At 43.8% G+C, this 22,344-nt stretch overlaps 1 protein-coding gene across 1 annotated transcript in view; it reads left to right on the top strand.

The window, feature by feature from the left end:
• Positions 1–22,344, top strand: part of LOC136563721 (cadherin-4) — a 418,272-nt gene that overhangs the window by 325,663 nt on the left and 70,265 nt on the right. The window contains exons 6-7 of the mRNA XM_066561277.1: positions 4,412–4,556; positions 17,478–17,650. Coding sequence (XP_066417374.1) covers positions 4,412–4,556; positions 17,478–17,650 — 318 coding nt within the window. The remainder of the gene's footprint in view (positions 1–4,411; positions 4,557–17,477; positions 17,651–22,344) is intronic.

The following is a 22,344-nucleotide window of genomic DNA, read 5'->3' as shown; positions in this document are numbered from 1 at the left end:
AAGTAATCATTGCTTATGATACTCAAGTAATATGCATTATAGGGAAACTTTGAAGCAAGTCCTAATCCAGTTCCAGACACATGTGTGCACTGTCAGCTTCAGGCTGATGAAATACTCCCTCAGAAATGGCTGGAGCAGAACAGGTGGGTTATAGACTGACAAAGAGTTGTTTTAAATGCAAAGGAACAAAACAATTTTATTACAAATTAAGGGATAATTCCAGTATTTTGAGCCATGTTGAATAATGCCAGCCATTTGTGTCACAATGCTCTAAACTGAACTTTTAATCACAATTAAGAGCACACAAATTAGGCATGACATTGTATGCTTATTGCTTAGAGGCTCTGTCACTGATTGATAATGTATATTTGTATTAGTAGTATTAGTGCCTAAGTAATATTCATATTTAACACAATTCACTGTGTTGACTTTGACTAACTACCTTCAGATACCACCAGCCTCCAGTGTAATCAATAATCATGATACCAAATCATTTGTATGCCAACAGCTACATTTACACTGGAAACTGTCAGTAGGAAAACCTCAGAGACCTGTGCTAGCTGCTGCTGAATATGATAGCAATAATTGTCACAGTTTTAAACAATATTTGTTAAAGAATATTGAGCCAGCTCCTTGGCTGGTACAGCAGACGATGCATCAGCTAGAGATTAGTTGGCTACGTGTATTAATTTTTCAGAATCCTTTGCAAGGTATTTAATTTGATTTTATTCCTTCTTCACTCCTGTCATGTTCTTCCTCTTGGGGAAAATGTAAATATTTCAAACTAACTTTCTAAATGTTTCTTAACTGTCTCTTCAGGCACCCACCAGCTCCCATTTGAATACTTGTGCGTGCCCCATGTCTGGCATGTGTCCTGTGGCTCAGGTGATGCTCACAGAAGTGAGCCCCATCTCAGCCACTGAGGAATGGCTCCAGAACAAAGTGTGTTGTCCAGCTTGAGGATGCCTCATGAATACCAAAAGTAGGACAAAAGAATGAGGGAGAAGATGAATTAAGGAAGGGAAATTTAGTATAGATCTGCCTTGGAGATCCAGCCAGTTTCCCAGCAGACAGATTGGCCCCCTGGAGTCCCTCCTTCCTTGGCTCTCTCTGCTGAGGATGGTCTCTAGTGAGGAATTGTCTCTTAACAAGGAATGTTTTTTAGCAGGAAGAGCTCCCATTGAGTTGAAAATCAACCCTATGGCTCAGGACTCCCTTCTCCCTTTGCCTCAGCTGGCACTGACCACAGGGAAGCCACATGTTGGGGGAGATAGGGAAGCATTGGCACATGAGAGTTGTTCAGAGAGAACAGGCGGAGAAAATGAATGCAAAAAAGCACAAAAGGAAAGAAATGTTCCCTGAAGCCAGGCCAAAAAAAGGAGCAGGAGAGAGGGTGCCATCTTCCTGGCACTGCAGATGCTGAGCCAGGACACCGGTGACCACACCAGTGTGCCCAGCACTGCCCTGCCTCCCGTAGCTTGTCCCAGTGCTGGTGCAGGGCTCAGGACACTTGAGCATGGCACCACAGGTTTGATGAGATTCCTGCAGTCTTGCTTATTGAATATTTTTGCCTTGAGTGCAGGCAGTAATGCGCTGATGGGTACATGTGCTCAGTGAGTGCAACAAGCAGATAGATGTGCATTGCTGAGAAATCCCTTACTCCTGGAGATTTCAAACAAAAGCTATCTAATGTAATTAAAAATTTGCAGGGGGAGAGTCAGATCTGAGGGGGGAGATACCAGCTTTGCTCTCTGCTTTATCTCTGAATGGAACCATTTCCGCTGCTGGAAATGCTGTAAGAGAGAGCCCAGTGCTGCCTCAGTTTGAAGATAATAACTTTAATTTTAGCTCTGAATTACTTTTTTTCAAAGACAGTCTGACCTCTGACTGTAAAGTTATTGAATTGCTACATCTGACATGATGAAGGATAGCTCAACAGGTGGGAGCCAAAGCAGTTCCTATGTAGGGAAGAAATGCAGATATTAAGAGCATTGCAAGTCATGAAACACAAATGGTACACCCTGTATTGAAAGCAAAGCTGGACTTCTTCAGGCTTTAAAGAAAACGTGCTGCTTAATTTCCTTTGAAAAAAAAAAAGTGTTTTTCTCCCAGCTCATTTCATGTGGCAGTTTGTTCTCTTTGCTTGATTAAATGTTAATCCAGCCCATCCTAATGGTGTGCAGCTCTTTTTGTTAAGCTCTGGACTTCTGAGCACCATACATGAAGGGGAAAGTTGCATCAATCACCAGCACAGCGAGAGTGAAAGACAGGAACCAGGGCTAATGCAATTAGCACATTTATTTGTCGTGCATCAGAGGAGCTGGAGACCTCCCTGTAAAGTCAGCTCTGACTCCCAGCAGCAGCCTGATGGTGCAGGGGACTGCTGGGAGGGACCAGAGGCCGCCATCCTGCTGGATGGCAGAGCTGGTGTGTCCCTGTCCTTCAGCCCCATCTCCCAGCCAGCCCTGGCATGAGCAGGTTGCCCACAGCCGCTGTGGCTGTCCCATCCCTGCAGGTGTTCAAGCACAGGTTGGACGGAGCTTGGAGCACCCTGATCAAGTGGAAGGTTCCCTGCCTGTGACAGAGGGTTGGAACTAGATGAGCTTTAAGGTCTTTCCAGCCCGGCCCATTGTGTGACTCTGTGAAGCTGATGTCCTCTGAAGCCTTGGTTCCCTCTCAAGTTTTCAGTGATTGAAAAAGCTCACAAGGTATTAGAAAGTCTTTTTTCCCAGCCCCGCGACCGAAGAAGAAGTTGAGATTTGTCAGTTCTGCTTTTCAAAGTTGTTTATTTTTCCTTATCTATAACATTCTTTCTCTGACCTGCTGAGATCTGTCTGGCAGGTCAATTCGTGGCACACTGACCACCCTTGGGGTGGTGTTTGCTTTTTATACTAAGAACTATGTGTACTTTATTTACAATAATTTTCCAATACCTATCACCTATGTTAGACAGTCTGTCTACTCTAAACCAATCCAGAAGTGTCACCATCACAGCAGAAGATGGAGGACAAGAAGAAGAAGAAAAAGAAGGACAGGACACGCCCAGGTTGCTCTATCTTGCCTCTTGAACCCCCATTCTAAATCCCCAGAATTCTACTTTTTCACCCTGTGATAAATTAACTATTATTCTACTCAAACTCTTGTGGCTTGTAAATCTTCACACAAAGTCAGTAATTGTTTCCATGGGCTAAAATCGAAGGCACAGGTGGTTTAGATTCCATGCCAAGGTCTCTGAGCCCCTTGCCAGGGTCTCAAGTCATCCAGGGCAATCCCAGGAATGTGCTGGGTTCCGACCGTTCCCCAGCCCACCAGCCCTGTGGGATGTGGCACCATCCCGAGTGCCATCCCCTGTTCTCGTGGCAGGGTGGAGGTTCAGCAGTGCTCGCAGGGGCTGAGATGAAGAGGGATGGTGGCCAAAATCTGCAGCCCTCAGAGCCAGGCAGAGCCTCCTGGGCTGGGGGCCGTGCAGCTCCTCCCTGGCTGTCGGAGCCCTCCCGACGCCGTTCAGCCACACACCATTTACAGTAGCCATCTGTTCCCTCTAATGAGAAAGCTATCCATTTTTTTCACCTGGTTACTGATTGTTCCAGACTATTGTGATTGCTTCGTTTTATTAATTACTCATTTTGACATGCTATATCTGTCTCTTTTGTTCAGAAAACAGATGCTCTTGTTTCTGGGCATTATTACTGATGGTTATTGCTAATAAGATAAAGCTGCAGTTCCAGTTTAACTGAGGGCTTAACACTGTGGCTCTGGTTATTGAAATGCCTCAGCACTGGGTATTTTATTGAAGCCTGAGGAAATTGCATTCTTAGTGCCATGGGGGCTCCCATTATTTGAAGGAAAGGGACTTTTTAAATGTCTTTTGGTGCGCAGAGCAATGGGGTCGGTAGCTGTTGCTGTTCCTGGAGACCATGATTAAACAAAGAATAAACATCACTAAGATCATGCTGAAATTTCTTCAGTTACTAATCCCTAGTATTATGGGTGTGAAACGCTGCAGGTTTCCATAAGAAAGTTCTCGCTCAAAATCATTTCCTCACTTTACTTGGAACTAAGCAAAATTTGCTTTTCAGATTGTCAGACGAGGTTCAATATGTCTTAAAAATTAAAATAGAGTGGTCTGTGAGCTTTGAAGGGGATAAGATAGCATCACTGTACCAGAGTTGAAGTGTTTCCATTGACAATCACTGTTTCAAAATATTATTTCAATATTATATTAAGCTCTGAAAAACTGTGAGTCGAGTGTAGATGGAAACCATGTCAGTGCTTTCTGCTGGAATTAGATACTGGCTCCATTCAATTTTGAGGAAGTATTTATGATGTAAAGTCACTCCTTGCAAAACAGTCTCTCATTCTGCCACAAATGCAGTTGCTGATATTGTGCTTTCATTGTGCTCATTCCCAGCTCCGGGCTCATGCAGTGGACATGAATGGAAACAAGGTGGAGAATCCCATTGACCTTTACATCTACGTGATTGATATGAATGACAACAGGCCGGAGTTCATCAACCAAGTCTATAATGGATCTGTTGATGAAGGCTCTAAACCAGGTACAGTTGAAAAAAGTCTCAAAGTTTCCCAGATTTTCAGGCATTCATTTGGTGTGGTGGCTTGGACTCTGCTGGGATCACAGGGGATGAGGGAGAGGTTTGCTCTTGCTGGCTGTTGGTGGAAGACTGATGGAGGTGAGAACAATCCCATTGTATATCTTTTTCTGGATGAAGAGAAAGTGCAGACTTGGGATGGAGGGAACCTGGGTCCTGGTGGTCCCTTCCTGGCTGTGGAATTTGTAAAAGCAGCAGTTTTGTAGAGTAATGCTGTGTAGCACCATTCTCACACACTCACTGCACACATACAGGGCTGTTATTCTAATTACAGAGCACTGAAAGCCAGCCTGGCAGTGGCCTTTCCCTGACCCTGTGTCTCAAATACTCAATATCCTCCTCCTTGATATTTAATTCAGTCATTTGCCAACTCAATATCTGGCATCCAGTCAGATTCCAAGGAAGGCTCTGTCTCAAGAAACACTTTCTTGCTTGGGACCCAGTGGAAACCTGCAGAAGTGGGAATATTCACATTGAAATTGCAGGCTCATCCTCTGTCCCCACAGACTGTTCTAACAGAGGGTAAAATAGGGAAAAACCTGAAGTTGAATTACAGGAAATTTATGGGTGAAAAATCAGTGAGGGTGTAAGCTGTATGAGGAAAAGTGATGATTTTTACATGAGCACATTTATATGCTTGGGAGAAACAGAGCTGTAAAGGTCTTTAATGTTCTATTTCCAACTCTACTGTTGATTTGTTATTTAAGTGTGGTGTAACCCTGCAGTTCCCAATATGGGAGCAGGGTTGGTTTAGCTCATTGCTGACTGTAACTAAAATTCCTGTATCCATTCTTTGTTCTGTGTCACCAGTACAACTGGAAGTCTCCTGAAATCGGAGGGAGTTTTTTTCCTAGATTGTCTCCTTGGTTATTTGCCAGCTGAGGGGTTAAATACCCCGTGACTTTGGTTTGTGTCAGCAAACATTTATCACAGCGGCTCTGCTGCCGGAGGTGTGACAGGGAAGTCTCCGGTGGGCACTGTTTTTAACAAGGTGATTCACAGCCCTGATTGATTGTCTTCAAGCACTGTGAGGGACGGGCAGCTGTGGGGCACACGTGGTGGGGACAGAACGTGACATTATTGCTGAGCAAAGAATAGGTACAGCTCCCTTTCTGATTCCTTTGGGTGGTGATGTCCCAGCTTCATAGTCCTGATCCTGGTGCTGCTTGGAGGAGGGAAGGTGAGGAGTCCCTGAGCTGACAGCTCTGATGACATCTTCCCAGAGAATTTTTCCAGCTTTCATTTGAAGGCCACTTTGGGGCATATAAAGGTTTGAAGATTGATACAACATTTCCATAGCAAATCAAATTTCTTACATCTTATTCGAGGACAGATCAATATTCAAAGTGTTCCCAAATGTTTTAACTAGCTCTGTTCATCTGTCAGAGAAGCAGTAAATTGCATCCTCTTCTTGTCTGAAATCCAGATGAGCCTTTGAGCTATTAAAGAGAACAGGATAATTTGCCTACAAAATACTTGTGCCTCTGCTTCTAGCAGTGTTTTTTGGTATTCTCTGTCCCAGGCTGCAGTGCTTGCCTTTAAGGCAGGAAGGTAGAAAGCAATCTGTTTTTATTCAAAAGCAATTACATTTGTCTTTGATGTATTTGTCAGGGGTTTTTTCCTCTCTCTCCTGTTTAATCGGTATTCTTTTAAAGGTTTATATTAGTATTGAATTTCTCTTCCTTGCTTTTGTTGAGCCTCCTAGGAATTTCGGTACTGGAGGCCCTCATTCTGTGTGCTTGGCAAGAAACATGATCTTGTGCCTTTGAGAAAGTGATAGAGAGGTCATGGAGTTAAAGGGAATATCTGCAAGCTCCTCCTTTGCCTCAAAATTATCTGTCCCTATTTTGTGCAGAGACAAGTGTAGACAATGTATTTAGCTAAGGGTAGATCTTGCAAATATTTAGAAACTTTTTATTAGTTGAAGATACCTCAGAATATTGTAACAACTAAGGAAGTACCACACCAGCCATTGCAAGAGAAGAAATACGTTACCAGAATTCATTATTATTTCTGGCAGCAGTTGAGAAATGAAAGACACTGCATATTCTTTGAGGTAACAGCAAAATTTGTTCAGTACTGATTCAACAGTAAGTTAGAGATGTATATGCATCTATAAAAATATATCTGCATATGTGTGAATATCCATGCTTCAAGCAAACCAAAAAATCTTGTTATATGTTAGGAGTTCAGCATTCATTTTCTTCTACTCAGTGCTGCTGAACTATGCCTGAGGACTGAAAATGCTTCCCTGGATATCCTGTGCAATTGTTATTTCTCACATCTTCCATATGCCCATTTATAATGGCTGTGATTAAAAATGCAGGATTACTTGATTACTACAGTATCTGCAATGTTCTTAATTTTGCACACCTCTGATGAGAGATATCAGAGTATCCCAAATAAATGCTGACTCTGAGGGCAGCTAGAACGAGCAGCCAGTGGCTGTTTGAAGTCAGTCGGAATTTTGCCCAGATTTAATTTAAAAAAAAAACCCAGATAAAAAAGGATATATGGAGCTTGAGCTCTACCCATGGAAATTTTGCAGAGCAAGACCATCACAAATGTGCTGTAGAGCAGAGGCTGAGCAGGGCACAGTGACCTTGAGCTGCAGGGAAAGGCCCGGTAAGACTCCAGTGGGATCAATAGAGCAGCTCCCATTCCAGTGAGCAGGAAAGGGCCCCGAGGAGCTGTCCAGCATTCCCAGGGTCCAGGATGGAGCAGAGGCAGGGCTGTGTGTGCACAGCAGGCAGGGCTGTCCCTCTGCAGGATCCTGGTCCCTGCTTGGGGCCGGGGTGTGGTGACCTGGAACAGAATGTGTGGCCTCATCTCTGAGCCTGGCAGGGAGCTGCAGAGTGTGCCAGGCCAGGGCAGGGATGGAGGGTGGCCAGGTGAGATGTGACCTACTGGCCCAACAGTGGACATGCCAAAAGAGGGTGGAGTGAAGGAAGGAAGGAAAGGGAATGCAGAAGGAGGCATGCTCCAGCCTGCAGCACGGTGTGACACTGCTGGGCACTCAGCCTCCCGCAGGAGCAAGTTTGCTTTACCCTGGAATACAAATATACAAAATTGTCCAAGAGCTGGAAGAATTGGCAGTGATGTGAAGAGACTCATTAGACAGTCTGATGGGGTTTAAGTGAAGGGGCTTCCCAGCCTGCAGAGCACTCAGCCCAGGTTCCCAAGGAGCTTGCTCTCTGCAAGTCACCTTGAAGCAACCCTTGACAGGAATAGAAAAGAAATCATCAAGTATTATTAATTATAATAGGTTGTTGTTGCTGGCTAAGATTATAATAACTTAATTGAAATAGTGTCTTGAGCCATAGCATAGTGTTCCTGAAATCAGGAGCTCACTCTTGGTGAAGTTCTCTGTAGTGAGAACTGGCCCCTGGACATCCTCAGATTGCTGGCCCTTAAACTGAATTACATCTCTTTCTTTTTCTGATGCTCTCTGGAAAAACAGTTTAATGCATTTCTAGCTTATCTAGCCTCAGGTCAAGTGGCTGGGCAATTTAAAATGTGTAAAAGCAGCCCCTTCCAAAAATGCAGAACAGGAGTAGTGATGCAGGATTTCCTTTTCCACAGGACCATCTTTCTTCCTCACTCTCCCCCTGCATGCTTTTTTTTGATTTAACGCGCCACTGTTTGAAAGTGTATCTTAAAAGACCATATTTTACTCATGTTGAATAATGTTCTGCCTCTTTGAACTTTGCCTCTGTGTGAAGAACACAGCCAAGTTTTAAAAATGCAGCTGCAGGCTGGAGCTGCAATTCCCCTGCTCCCTCTGGCAGCCTTGATCAGCAGAGCTCTCCTGGAGCTGCACGCTGCCTTCCAAGCGCTGACAAAGCGGGATGGCTGCAGGGCTGGGCTGCCCAGCACTGCCTGCCCTGCAAGGATTCTGCTGCCTTTTCCATGCCCACATCTCCCAGCTGCATCACACCAGCTCCTTACAGCAGGAAAGAACCGGGGCTTGGAGTGGGATTTTCCCCTCTGTGAGCCCAAGCCCCTGAACTTGCACTGCTGGGTGTGCAGGATCCCAGCAGCGTCCTTGAGGAGGGCTCTTTCTGGAGAAACTCTTAGAGTTTCAAAAAAAAATTACTCAATAAGATGGCATGAAAATGCTTAAATATGAAAGAAGAAAGGGAATTTAATCACAAAATAGTGTGATGGAGAAGGATTACTTCCATCTCTGCAGAAGCTTAGTTTTGCTATAACCACAGTAGGAAGGATGTGGAAGGATGTGGATGTCTCACTTAACTGAAGTGTTCAGTTCTGAAAAGGTCAATGTGAAATGCTCTGCTGTGACTTGAGTGCTTTGCTCTGGGTTGTATCTATTTTGTTTTAACAGAAAGATTGTCAAAAATTAACTCATCTCTCCAAAACAATTTGTTCCTGTCAGACTGGCCTTTTCCATTCCCATTTATCCTTTCCACTTCACTAACTCTCTGGATGCATCTTGGTCCCTTTCAAGTCAATAGCACAAGTCCAGGTGACTTCTTTTAAACTCTATCCAGCCCCTTCATTCTCCTGGAGCCGTAGGATAGTTTACTCCTACCACCCTTCTTTGGAGTGATGTGAAAGAGTGCTGAGTATAGACAGTCCTCCAAAATAAAGGAATATTAGTATTTCTTACATGAGAAATGTTGTAATTTAAAATTTCTCTTTCTCCTTCTGAGTCCATGGAACTCTGATAGAATAATTGTTGATAACATGCCACGTGAAAAATGAAATAGCTGGGAGCCAAATCTATATGTGGCAAATCGAGTTAAAGAAATCTCATAAAAAATAAACAGTATATAAAAAACCCAAGGATTTTAAAAGCTGATTATTCTACTAGTGTCCCAGTTTGTTTATTTTATTTCTATGCCAGCAGAGATTCCCTCAGAGATTAACACCATGGACTAATGCACAGATGGGGCCAGAAACTCGAAAGTCATCTGAATATTAAGAATTTAAATCTTTAGCCTCAGTGATTTGAACAGAAAGCCAATTATGAGGCTGAATTAGTTTTCAAATTAAACTGCAATTTAAGGCATGTGAAATTAATCTTTTAAGGCATTTAGTTGCATTTGTATATATATTCATGGGGAGAATTTGGATTCTGCAGTTCTGGCTTGTTCCTCTTCTCCGGACTGACAGTTCATGAGGAGATACCTGGTGTGCCTGGTTGTTTGTTCAGTGAAGGAACAGAGCAGGTGTAGCTGGCTAGCAGGGCCTGAAATCTGAAGAGATGATGTTTCATTTTAAAAAATTAATAGGACACAGAGTGAATCCCTCTTCCTGCCACTGCAACCCATTGCAAATATGCCATAGCGCTGCTCATAGTCAAAACATTCAATATGTTTTTCCAGCTTGGAGGTGAGTTCATTTTAGAGCTCTTCAGTTAGGAAGGTCCCAGTTCAAGACAGCACCTGAGAAGGTTCATGGATGGGGCTGCCACACATTTTGGTTTGTAACATTAGAAACTTAAAATGATGCAAATGCTGAATGTTCCAGAGAGATCATGCACAGGTAAAATATTCCAGAGGGTCAGAGTAGGACTCAGTGGATTCTTCCATTCATCCCAGAGGTATTCACAGGTTGGGTGCATTACTTCTGAACCCATCCCAAGTTTGAATATATTCATCTATGGCAGTGCCATCTTCTGCACCCTGGGCAGGTGCTGCTCTTATCCTTGCACTCTATATGCTATTAAAAGTGGCTTTTAAACCTGATTGTATTCTCTCACACATTACACACAGACTTAGGATACACAATATTCTTTTTCAAGTTCTGTTGCTCAGCCAAGCACAATTTTAAGGTAAGAAATTGTTTTTCTGCAGACTCATGTGGTACTGCTTTCCATTTTCTTTCGAGGTGAGTGGTTATGAAATCTGTGCTCTTAATTTCCTTTTCAGAAGCATCCAGTCCCAAGAGCAAGGAAGTGAATTATAGGATTGTAAGTGAGAAAAAAAAATGTAAATCCCAAGACTGGTGGGTTTTCCCTCAAAAAAAAAAAGAAAAAAAAAAAGAAAAAGAAAAGAAGGCCATGTTGATGTAAAGGAAAAAATGTGGAAATCATGGTCTGACACCAATGTAGGAGGGAGTTACAGCTGAACACTGTAATAGCCTACACTCTGCCTCCTTTTCACCAGCAGATACAAATAGCATACTATGATATATATAATAACATTTATATTATATTGCACCACTTCATATTGTATTGTATTCTAGTGCCAAAATTCAGGGATTGGATTGCAGCCTTGTGGAGGATGTGTTCAGTGTCAGGTTGTGTGCAGCTGGGGCTGGAATGTTTCTGGAGTCACACATGCTCTCAGTGCAGCATCAAACCTGGGTGTTCAGCACAGTTCAGTGGAGATGTTCAGGATATCTTGTCCTAAGGAGCCATGCTTTCCCTCTTCTTTAAATTAGCCCTGGGAATCGAGAGGTTGTATGTGCAGGAACTCAGCCAAGCTGAACCCGGTGGATTTATGCAGCCAGAGGCTGGATGTGCCTTTGCCCACCCTGACGTTGGACTGGTGGGATTCCTCTGGGGTAAGGGGGTCTCAGTGAGCTGCAGGCTGCTGGAGGGGAGGGATCTCCAAATCTGTAAGGGCCACGTGTGTGCTGCAGTCAGTGCATCTGCTCCTTGGCTCTCCGGAGGTATTTATTCCATTTTTAACCATCAGGGGCTCTTATTTCCGTCCTGGGTGACAGCAGCCTCTTCAGCTCTCTCTGTTGTCTCTCCAGACCTGCTCGCTCTCTTTATTCTCATTAGGCTGGCTCTTGCCCTGTCTGAAGCTGAAAATCCAATGTCTCTGCTAATTAGGAAGTGGCATCCGTTATGAATTAGGTTAGCTGCTTGAAAGGTCAAAATTTGGCAATGATTACAAAAATTATGGTGAAGGAGAATGACAGTAGCTATCAGTTACAACGGAAAGAATATCATTCGGAAGGAACATGCTGCTCCTATTTCGTTTTTTTATCCAGAGCATGTGGGATGCAGTTTAATTTAAGTATATTTGCAATTTATTATACCTGCAGTACTTGCACTCACTTCGGTCATCTTGATGTCGTGTCCATTTTCCTGTTCACCTCTGTGACTCCACTCAGCACTGTTGCTGGGTCAGCTACCCAATTCCACTTGAAACCCTTAACAATGAGTGTGTGAAATTGTTTCACATCACCCATTGAATACATTTAATATTTTTTCACTTGAGGATGCAGTTTTGTTAGGTGAAATGCTTTAGTCTTTAACGTTACAGAAAGATCAGTTGTACTCTGAGGACTTTTTCAGGATCCCATCATTCTTCTCATTGGAACTTGGTTTTGATGCCTTTGCTTTTTCTTGTGTGTGTTTCTGTCCCAGAGACTTCCTTGCAATGAGTGAAATCACCCAAAGAGTGAAGTGTGTCTGTTATGAGTAGTGGCATGAGATTCCCATTCTCTGTGGGGAAGGAAATGATTATCAGGAAACTGTTCTGAGTGGAAAATTTTAGCTTTAGGAAATGTAAATTTTGCACTGTTCTTTGGTATTTAATCTTCCCACAAGTCTTACTGTCTTCTCTATCTAGCATCAGATGCAGAGGATTCACTAAGTGAGCTTTCCAATTTAGGGGGAAAAAATGAGGAGTAAGGGGAAGTTTCCATTAGTACAAAGCCATTATTAACTTGGGTTAATGAAGATCTAATGTAACATGGCTAGCACCACATGTCTGCACATAATGATTCCGTCCTTTTCTATGGGGGAATGATTAAATTAAGTATCTTGTAGGTCAAAATTAGACTGAGAAGGTTAACCAACCTTTAATGATTCTGCAGCCATTTACCAGCCATTTAAAAACATAAACTGTAAAATAAAGCTGGATAGAGAAACAGCATTATCAGTAAAAAGTGGGTGAATTTTTAGTGTTTTCTGTTTATATCATAGGAAAAGACTGAGAGGATTATGTGGTTTTGCAGTGACATGTGGGATAAAGGGCAAAGTGAAAGGAGTTTTGATTTTTATATTTTGTTGGCTTCCTGGTAAGTGCCCATTAGCTCTTTATTTTAACATGCATTAAATCTAACTAATGGATATCAAACCAGCTTAGAAAAATGGCAATTATAAAGCAATTGTAAGAAAGACTTCAGGAGCACAACTGTGCCAAAATATTTTTTGTGTGCCTTAAACTCCTGAAAGCTCCATCTTTATGGAGAAATGAAGTTGCATAGATGGGAGAGCAGAGATTGCAGACAACATGAGGGGAATTAGCAGCCCTCAGCATGCTTTGGGATTGTCTGAGCTACAAAGAACTGGGCTGATTCTCAGATTCCAGAGTGATTTGAGGGGGACATTTGTTTATGGCTGTGCTTATCTGCTTACACATGCTCAGGGCAGCTATCTCTCTTGTTCTGCTTTTCTTTTTCCTTAGTGTGTACAGATGGGATGAGGTATGGTGAATCTAGCAAAATCTCTTTGCAGTCTTTTGCAAGGAGATGCAATTCATTTTAAAATTGACAAACAAAACTGAATGTACAGGTATAAATTATCTCCCTTGGCTTCCATTCCCCCAGGTTCTGGAAGGCATTTTTTTTGCCTATCCTGTAGAAACTTTAATTAATCTTATGGGAATATTTTCCATAAGGTTTGCTTTCAAGCATTTCTCTCATGTGTCTTATCCATGGTTAGAAACAAAACCATCTCATTTGACAAAATAACATCTGGGAGGTAACAGTCTCTGGGAAATCAAAGGGAATGCATTGGGAAGTTACAGATTCTGGAGGTCTTGCCTTTTATTGATAGATCTCCTTTGTCATGCCATCCATTAATTTTAACTCAGGTGATATATGAACTCTGCACATTAGTTAATGAAGGCTAATGCACAGTAATCTTGTCATCACTAGCTGTGCATGGTAATTCAATCTGCTGCTCAGAAGAGCTGTTCAACATGCAGCAAATTTGATTTAATATTGACATGATGTACTAGGTTTGGTATTTTATTTAACATACCATGTGCCTTATTTGATGAGAAATGGTTTTCTTTCAATAGGTTACATACCTGAGTCAGGCCAGGTGTGTAGTTTAATGCAGTTATATCAGATATATATCTGTTACATCTGCACTGGGTATTCACCCTGTGATACACTGCACAGACTGGGGCAAATTTCTGAGTTTGGGCACTTTATGCATTCCTTTAATGTTGTCAGTGTGCTTGAGAGCAAGCTTTGGAGAGCAGAAAAATAAAGGTGATGCTTTTCTCAGGCATTGAAAGCAGAAAGTCCCTCTTGCCCTGTTTACACTTGTTTAACCTGCTCTTGGAGCTTCTTCACCACAGCAGGATCTGATGCAAAATTGACAGAGTACAGATTGAGGGTCTTGAGTGTGACTTGGAGGAGTTTTCTCAGTGTTTTGGTCTGTAGTAATTGCTCCTAGCCTCTGTTTGGGTAGGATATGGAGCTGTAAATATGGTGTGGTTAATACTTTGATTTCCACAAAAGACACACATCCTGTGGGCCAGATTAGGCAGTCAGTACTTTGTCTCTTAAAACCAAACAAAACCAGCTTCAATCCTCGAGTGTGTTAGAGCTGTGCTCTCTGCCACTCTATGTTTGCCTAATTTGTGTAGTATTAGGGGCTGGATACAGGGATATATTGCCTTTATTTTAATATAAAGTACATGAAGATGTATCTCCGTGTAGAGGACATAGAAGCATGACATTACTTACTTTATTGCAGGTAAATCATCACCAACCATCTGAGCACAGACTAAGAGTTTATACAGCACCCAGAGGATGTCAGACACTTTATCTGTGTAAATCCACATCGCTCTGTGGAATACTCTTGTGCACAGATCTGTGTTTGTGTCATTCACTGCAGCATGCAGGTATCTGGAGGATAAATCTTGCTTAAAGACAGGCTAAATGCAAAGCAAACCAAGTGGAACATGGCAGGGGGGTGGGTTACACCAGCTGAGCCCTCAGGAGCCATCCCTGGGGATGGTGCCCTCAGCATGGGGAACAGGAGATGCTGTCGGTCAGCACTGCCAGCTGGGAAAAGTGTGCACACAGGAAAGGGAGAGGAGATACCAGCCATTGTCCAGACTGTGGGGAGGGAGAAGCAATTTGCAGCCAGCAGACTGTGGTCAGACAGACAGACAGACAGACAGACAGCCCCAGGGAGAGCCAGGAAGGAAGTGGCTGCCGCAGCTCCGTGTGTGCTGCAGCCACACAGGGCCCTTTGCAGAGGGCCTTTTATTAAGTTACAAGATAGTAATTAATGCCAAGTTCCTCTCTTTATTTTCTCTGTGGTTGGGTTTCATAATGGAAATTAAAGATAGGAGATAGGGAGCAGATTGCCTCTTGAAATACAGCTCCCTGGTGCTCAGTTCATGACTTTAGAGACATTTGTCCAGCCCCATCTCCCTTTCTGGAGATGCAGGTCAAATACTGCTGAAGTAGTCCTTTTTCTCTAGAGCAGATGTGCTTAGTCCAGTCCTAAACTGCAGGAAAGGAGCAAAAGGGTCAGAGAAAGAGTGAAGGAGACCTTCTGTGCTCTCCATCCACAGTACAGCTGCTGTCTCCCATCCCCTCCCACCAGAGCTGCAGCCTGGCAGATTCCCCCACCATTTCATGCATGTGCTGGTTAATTTTGGAACCTGCAGTACAGTCTGAGACATCCCACATGAGGAGGGACCACAATTTTGGGGTGCCCTTGTCTGAACCCGGAAGTCCAAATGACTTTCAGAGCTGTTTTTTTGCGCTAGAAGTGCCTCATGAAATACCACCTGTTTTTTGGAATACATCCTAAGACTGCACATGTCCTAAAATAGATTCTGTTTTCCCCTTCCGCTTCTGTTTTCATTAGCCCCAGGTTTTGACATTCTGTTCAGAGATATTTTCAGTATTGAATGCATTAAGATAACACAAATTCCAAATCAAACATCTCATTCAGCATATTTCCTATTTAAATTTCTCCTGTACATTTTCCCTGTCGTTATCTAAGGGTTGGTTTCATTATTTGTATCAGCTGTCTCGTGATAACTCGTTTTGCAAAAGAGCAAAAAACGAATGCTTGTAGAGAAAATAGAGAAAATTTGTTGCTTGCACAGCCTTGTTTCAATTCAGTGTTCCTTCCGTCTTCTGAAGTTTATTGATCGGGAGAATGTTAAAGTTGTTGAATAGTTTGTTTTCATTTCACAAATGTGAATCAGGATTATTGCAGAAAAACAGGAATGTATTCATCATTAAGATTTGCTTTACACATTCATTTATTTTTTAATCTATAATTCTTATTGAACTAAGAAAACTCACAGGAATATATGTATCACCACCGAGAACAAAAAGAGCCTGATTGAGGCAGATGGAAGAGCAGCAAACACTTCACACAACTGCAAAAATACAAACTTCTTCTGCACTTCTGCTAATACTGAGAAACGCTGGTTTCCCAGAGTTGGGAAAGGTGCTGGGGGGATTTCCTATGTGCTGAGTGGCTTAAAGACACTTGGCTAAGGTACCAAATGCTGCAGCCATTCAGAGCATGTGGTGTTTTTCAAGTCTTTTGCAAATAGATAAAAGCTCTGCAGCTCTCTGGTCTTCCTGAACTGGGAGTGTGGTAGCTCCCAGTGTGACCAGGCTGGGTGTGCCAGAGGAGACACAGCATGCTGCTGATGCAGCCACATGTCCTCAGGTTTGTCCATGGCTCACATCTAACCCAGAGACCAGAGCAAACTCAGCTCTTTTTGTAAAGCACGTGTGGCTCCATCTGGAGTCAGCTCAGGTTCTTGCTGGGACCATTTGCATCTCTCCAGCATGGCAGGTTCATAAGTTGGTCTGTGCTCAGACTTCCCAAATGCACAGTGTTCGAGTGGCACCTTCCCTCTTTTCATGGATGCTGTTGGGTTTGGTGATCACAAACGAGGTTATGTCTGGTTTTGCTGTCTCTCTTTGCCTCCCACTCCTCTTCTCAGGTCTCATATCATTATACTCATCCACTGTTGCAGATTGCTTTGTGTCAGCAGTGTGTGCCTGCCCTTCCACTCATTCCCTCCCACCAATACAACAAGTGTAAAGCTGGGCCCTGTGAGCTCTGGGGGGGTCACAGGACCATGCAGCTGCAGGAGTCCACCCAATCAAGTAACATCTTTTACGCTCCTAATGATAATTTCCCACTTTAGCAGAACACCCTGCTGCCAGACTCCAGTGCTAATGAGCCTGTCAGTGCATCAGTGCACTCCGACAGTATCGAGAATGTAGGGATTTGTTTTTTGCAAGGCAAATGAAGACACTGATGATTGGAAGAAACAAACCAACAATTCAATACATCACTGGCCACACATACCAAATAATTGATTTTCTGTCCTGCTGGGCAGCAGCTGTTGTATTTGCTCTGCAGAAATAGATTTTTTAATCCTGGAGGGACAAGAAAGGTGGATGTTTCTCCAAGAACTGGAAGCTGCAGGCAGTTGCTTCCTGCACTGGGCATGGGCATGTTGATGGTGTCCTTCTGAAGCTGCTGAGAAGTCTGATGGGCTTTCCACTATTAAATTCTGCTTCTGAATGCATGTGAATGCAGTGATTGGATGGGAAAAAAAAATCTCCTGTGAGAATCTGTGAAAATTGCAGAACAAAAAATGCTGCCCTAAAACTTACAATCACTGGAAGAATTAGAAGTTAATCATAGATACCCTCACATAACTTCTCTCTATCTACCAGTTACACGTAATCATCATCCCTCCAGATCATCCATCTCAGCAGTGTTGCTATTTCCATAATCCTCGCCTCGCCTGCCTGGATTGAAGTGAGCTGCCTATTCCACAGCATTTCTGAACAGAATGCATGCCCCCAGGTCAGTGGGACCACAGTGTGCTCTGCACTGAGGTGGCCCTGCTAACTCTTCTTGCCTTGTTCCAGGGACCTACGTGATGACGGTGACGGCGAACGACGCGGACGACGCCACCACGGCCAACGGGATGGTGAGGTACAGGATCGTCACCCAGACCCCCCAGAGCCCCTCCCAGAACATGTTCACCATCAACAGCGAGACAGGGGACATCGTCACCGTGGCTGCTGGCCTTGACAGGGAGGTGAGTTTGGAACCATCTCACCGGGTGTTTGGTGAGGGTTGCTGATGTGAAAAGCACAAACCCTGTCTGGTGGGGAAGATGAAACAGGAAAGCCTTATAGATATGATTGCCTGGCAAAAGATTTTGAGAATATAGAAATTGTAAACAAGATTGAAATGAAAGCAAGCTTTGAGATACCTTAGTTACTGATCAACTGGAAAACAATGGTATGGCCAGCTGAAGGTTTTTGATGAAACAATTTGATGAAAATTGTTTGATTTTTTGATGAAACAATACCCTCTGCTTGCAGACAGGTCCAAGGGTCAGAGCAGACCCTACTAGCTTGGCAGAAGGGGTCCAGAGAGTAGTTTTTAGGGTTTAAAATGTAACACAGTATGATAAGGTAATGATTCTTATAGGTTGTATGTAAATGCTGTAGGATTTGTATATTGTACTAGATTGGTTAGTGAGAATCAAAATATTCAACACAGAAGAAGATTTATTGTATTGTAAGGGGAACCTCGCTCTCTTACGCTCTTATCCTCTCATCCTCTCTCTCTCTCTCTCTCTCTCTCATCCTCTTTACCACTGTCTTTACTTCTCTTGGGCCTGCTCTGAGCTGTGCCTGGCAGCTCCCAGCAGGACCCCTGCACCCACACCCTTTGCAATAAACCCCAGGTTCCACGACCTGGCTTCAGAGATCTCTCGTCTCCGTCCATCCTGACCGTCCTACCCCCAACACTCCTACCCCTGTCTTTAATGCCAAGGCTCTAAAAGCTGCAGTTGAGGTGTGGAGATCACAGTCTTTGCTTCTGCAGCAACTGTGGGGCGTCATGGCTTTGATGTGATATTTTTGTCTTAATCCATATCAGTCAATGAAACCCTGAGAGAATCTTCAAACTACAGGAGCTGATATTTTCCTTTCCTAAGTTTGTAAAACCCAAAGATGTAGAAAATACTCCAGGAAGCATAGGGGGATGAATAAATGGTCATTTGTCCCCCCCTTCTGTTGGGGGGAGATAAAGTGACAGACATCTGTAGCCCTTTCTAGACCTGTCTTTCTTAGTTCTTTGCATGTGATCCCTGGAAAAGGAACACAGCCTGCACTTAGCACACTTCATGTCCTTGTGTCATTTCCAAACTAGTAAAATGTCTTCCAGTGATTTCAGGTTTGTGTGGTGTTCTGCCTATAGTGCCTCTTCTTTCTGGCATTTTACAATGTGGAGGTTTTCCAAATGCAGCAGAAATTTCACTTTTACTGACAAAATAATACTCTGACAGTGTAAACTATATAATGTGATTCTCAGAGCTCTGCCTCCTCTAGTTGGGGGTATGTTCAAGACAAAGCATTTATGCCTCATACATTAAACAAAAATCAGTGCAGTGTCAGTGGTGGGATGGAGTGAGTGGGGAAGGAGAGGATGGGGTCAGTGGGTGTAAAGGGAGAGAACCCCAGAACTTCAGTTTTGTTTTATTCCCAATTGGAGTGTGCAGGTGATGGAATTCAGCTCAATGCAACTGGGAGAGTTCTGTGGACTAAGTGATGGGAACAATGGGCCACAGAGAGTATGGAAGGAAGGACTTGCTTAGTCTGAGGCTCAGATGTTTATTTTCAGGCAGTCCCCAGAGCCAACACATCCAGTGGGCGACTCCAGTTTGGGAGAGCCCCGTGTGCTGCGTTTCTGGGAGAAGGCACCAGAAACTGGTTTTGTTCCTCTTTCTCTCCTTTCCTCCCCTGTGGCAATGTGAGGGCAAGCAGGAGTCGTCCCCAAATATGGGCCTGGGACCTAAACTCTGAGAGGTGAAGCCTCCAGAACCTTGGAGATTTTTCCCATGCCCCTCAGACCAGCAGCACACTTTTGCCCCCACTGCTGGTGCTGTGCCAGACTCCAGTCAGGAGACATTCCCTGCCAGGCCTTGTGCCCGTTTCATTCCCATCCCTGGGGCTGCTTTTTTGCTTCAGAGAGCTTGGGGAGGAATCCCAAAGGCAGCTGCAGAGAGCAGATAAAAGCCCCAGCAGCAGCTCAGCAGCACATGTGGAGCCCAGGGGCATCCCGAGACACTGGGATGGGATGGGATGGGATGGGATGGGATGGGATGGGATGGGATGGGATGGGATGGGATGGGATGGGATGGGATGGGAATGCTGGCTGGGAACAGCACAGGGCTCACCCTCAGCACCATTTCAGGGTGAGCTGGCCCAGGGGGGACATGCTGTGTGGAGCAGCTTTCCAAGGAGAAGGTCAGGAGAGCAGAGAGCTTTCCAGGTGTGAAGTAAGGAAGCAGAGCTGGGCGAGCAGGAGGAGCTCCAGCACCTGCTCCTTCCCACCTGATGTGGCAGACTCTGCAAGCACAACCTAGGGTGGATTTGACCTTTCCCTGCTCCTTTTATTCCAAGAGCTGGGAAGTTTGCTGAATCTTAAGCAGGTAGATGATCCCAGGCAGTGCCGGAGCCTGCGGCAGCCTTGCAGTGGAAGAGGAGAAACAAGTGCTGGAGAGATTGCTGGCAGCCCCCAGGGGGATGGTAGCAGAGTACTCAGAGAAGAAATTGAAATTCTGGCAGGAAAATGCTGATTTTATGGAAATGAAAGAACTGTTACTGCCCCCCTGACATCAGTGGGGGCCAGCATTTGAATGCTGGGCGTTACGGGCAGAGAAAGGTCGTCAGTTTATATTAATTTCAGAAACACAGATTGGGATAACTTGGGGGGAAAGAGGTTTTAATCTCAGCAAATCAGCTCAGAAAAGAGGCAGGTGATAATTAGGGGGAAAGGATAAGTCAGAATCTCTTTTATTGCTTCTCTCATTGCATCTGAAGTATTTTAAAAACTTGCAGGGGAACCATGTGCTTCATGTAAGTTCCCTTGTGCACAGGGTCCAGGAAATCACAGCTGGCACATTGTGTGTGGAAATCTGGTGCTGACTGTCCCAGGCTGAGTACAGGGGTGGGCAGGGGACACTTGGATCAAGGCAGAACAACCAGCTCTGGGCATAATCCTGGGGCTGCCCTGAAGGTACAGGGCATGCTTATTCCCAGCTCTCTCTCCTGCTTTCAGGATTGCATCTGGAATTGGCAAAACTTTCTGGTTTATTAACATAAAGTGATATTGCATCTAAGTTGAAAATTGTGTTTAAACACCCCCATTACTGTACCACAGACTGGTTTTTTGGTTTTGGTTTTTTTTTTCCTGAAAACTTGAGGAAGCTATTAAAGGAGTGAATTTGGGGTTGCTGCTGACATTTCCTTGTCGTTAGGAAAAGGAGACGAAGAGCAATATTTGGAATGCAGATTTGTGTAAATTAAAATGTTAACAAATCTGACCTATTCAGCTGAAACTCCTATAACCAAGATAAATTCCCTGGATACCAGTTATTTCTCCAAATGCTTATTGACACATTTATCAGTGCCTGAGACATGATTAAGTTAAGCTGTGGTGATACAGAATGAGGTTTTCAGTCTCCATTGGACCCTTTTCCCTTGTTTCTGCAATGCAAAGCAGGCATAAAAATAACTTCTGGAGCTGTTCCATATCTGAGAGACAGGTCCATGTTCCAGATCCAGCATTTGTCTTTCAAAAGGGAGAAAAGTCACTTCAGAACTGGTGTTCCTAGCTCAGCATTTCTGTTGCATGCTCATTGAATGAGATTTCCTGATGTTCCCAGCATCTCCACTTAAATATTGGTTCTTTGCTGGTTTCCTAAAATACCTTCAATCCATGAAGGAATGAACTGGATGAAGTTTTAGCTTATTTTGTGTCAGGACAAGTGTTTTGTTTGACCAGTGAGAAACCTATTTAAAGACCAAGTCAGTATTTTTGCTGCTGTTTCTAAACCCCCATTTCCACAAACCATGGAGGAAATTAAAAACTCAGCCTCTCAAATTATGCTGGTCTCTCCTAAATGTGCCTGACACTGAAGATAGCACAATCAAAAGCCAAAATACTAAAATATCGATGGCTTTAAAGTTACCTTACCTGGTTCCTATTAATCTGGATGTAAATATGGTGACAATGCTCTGTGTCCACTCACTCATTATGACTGCATTTAATTGAATGGATCCCCAAGGAAGATAAAGTTAATTGGACTGCACTTCATAAAAATTATTAAAGGAAGACAGTTTAGCAACAGCCTGATGTAAGCCTGGATGGCTGAGGGTGAGCAATGCCAAGGGTGGAACAAAGGAACACCCATCCCTTGAACTAAGGGGGGAAATTATAGGGATTTGGGGTCATGAGAGGTTCAGAAGTGCATTCAGACAGCCAGGTTTGGATAAGAAGGTTAAAAGCAGATACTTGCTGCAGGAAAACATTGGAGTAGCCTAGGAAATCTGCAGCTGATTTAATGAAATTAGGAGGGGAAAATCGTGTGATGGTGGGAGCACAGAATGTGTGAATTATAGGGAAGGCTGTGAATGCAGGAGATGAGCAGGCTGTGGCAAAGTTCAGGGGTAGGAAGGACCGTGGCAGCTGATTTAATTTATGGCAGGCTGCTGCAGGAGTGGGTGGCACTACACGAGATGCTGCCAGACTGATGGCTTCATTTAGCAGCACGTCTGAATTCCACATTTCATTAATCTGGGGGGCTTTTTTCCCCACTGGGAAGAAAATTGCAAGAGGTAAGAAAGGGTCAGGTGAGTCTCAGACACAAGCAGAACATTCATGTTTTTGTTTTCCATCCTGAAAAGTAACATTCCTCTGTCTAACCTTGCAAAAGTG

This window comes from Molothrus aeneus, chromosome 17, assembly GCF_037042795.1.
Source record: "Molothrus aeneus isolate 106 chromosome 17, BPBGC_Maene_1.0, whole genome shotgun sequence".
Taxonomy (NCBI): Eukaryota; Metazoa; Chordata; class Aves; order Passeriformes; family Icteridae; genus Molothrus; species Molothrus aeneus.
This window is presented reverse-complemented; position numbering and strand designations above follow the sequence as displayed.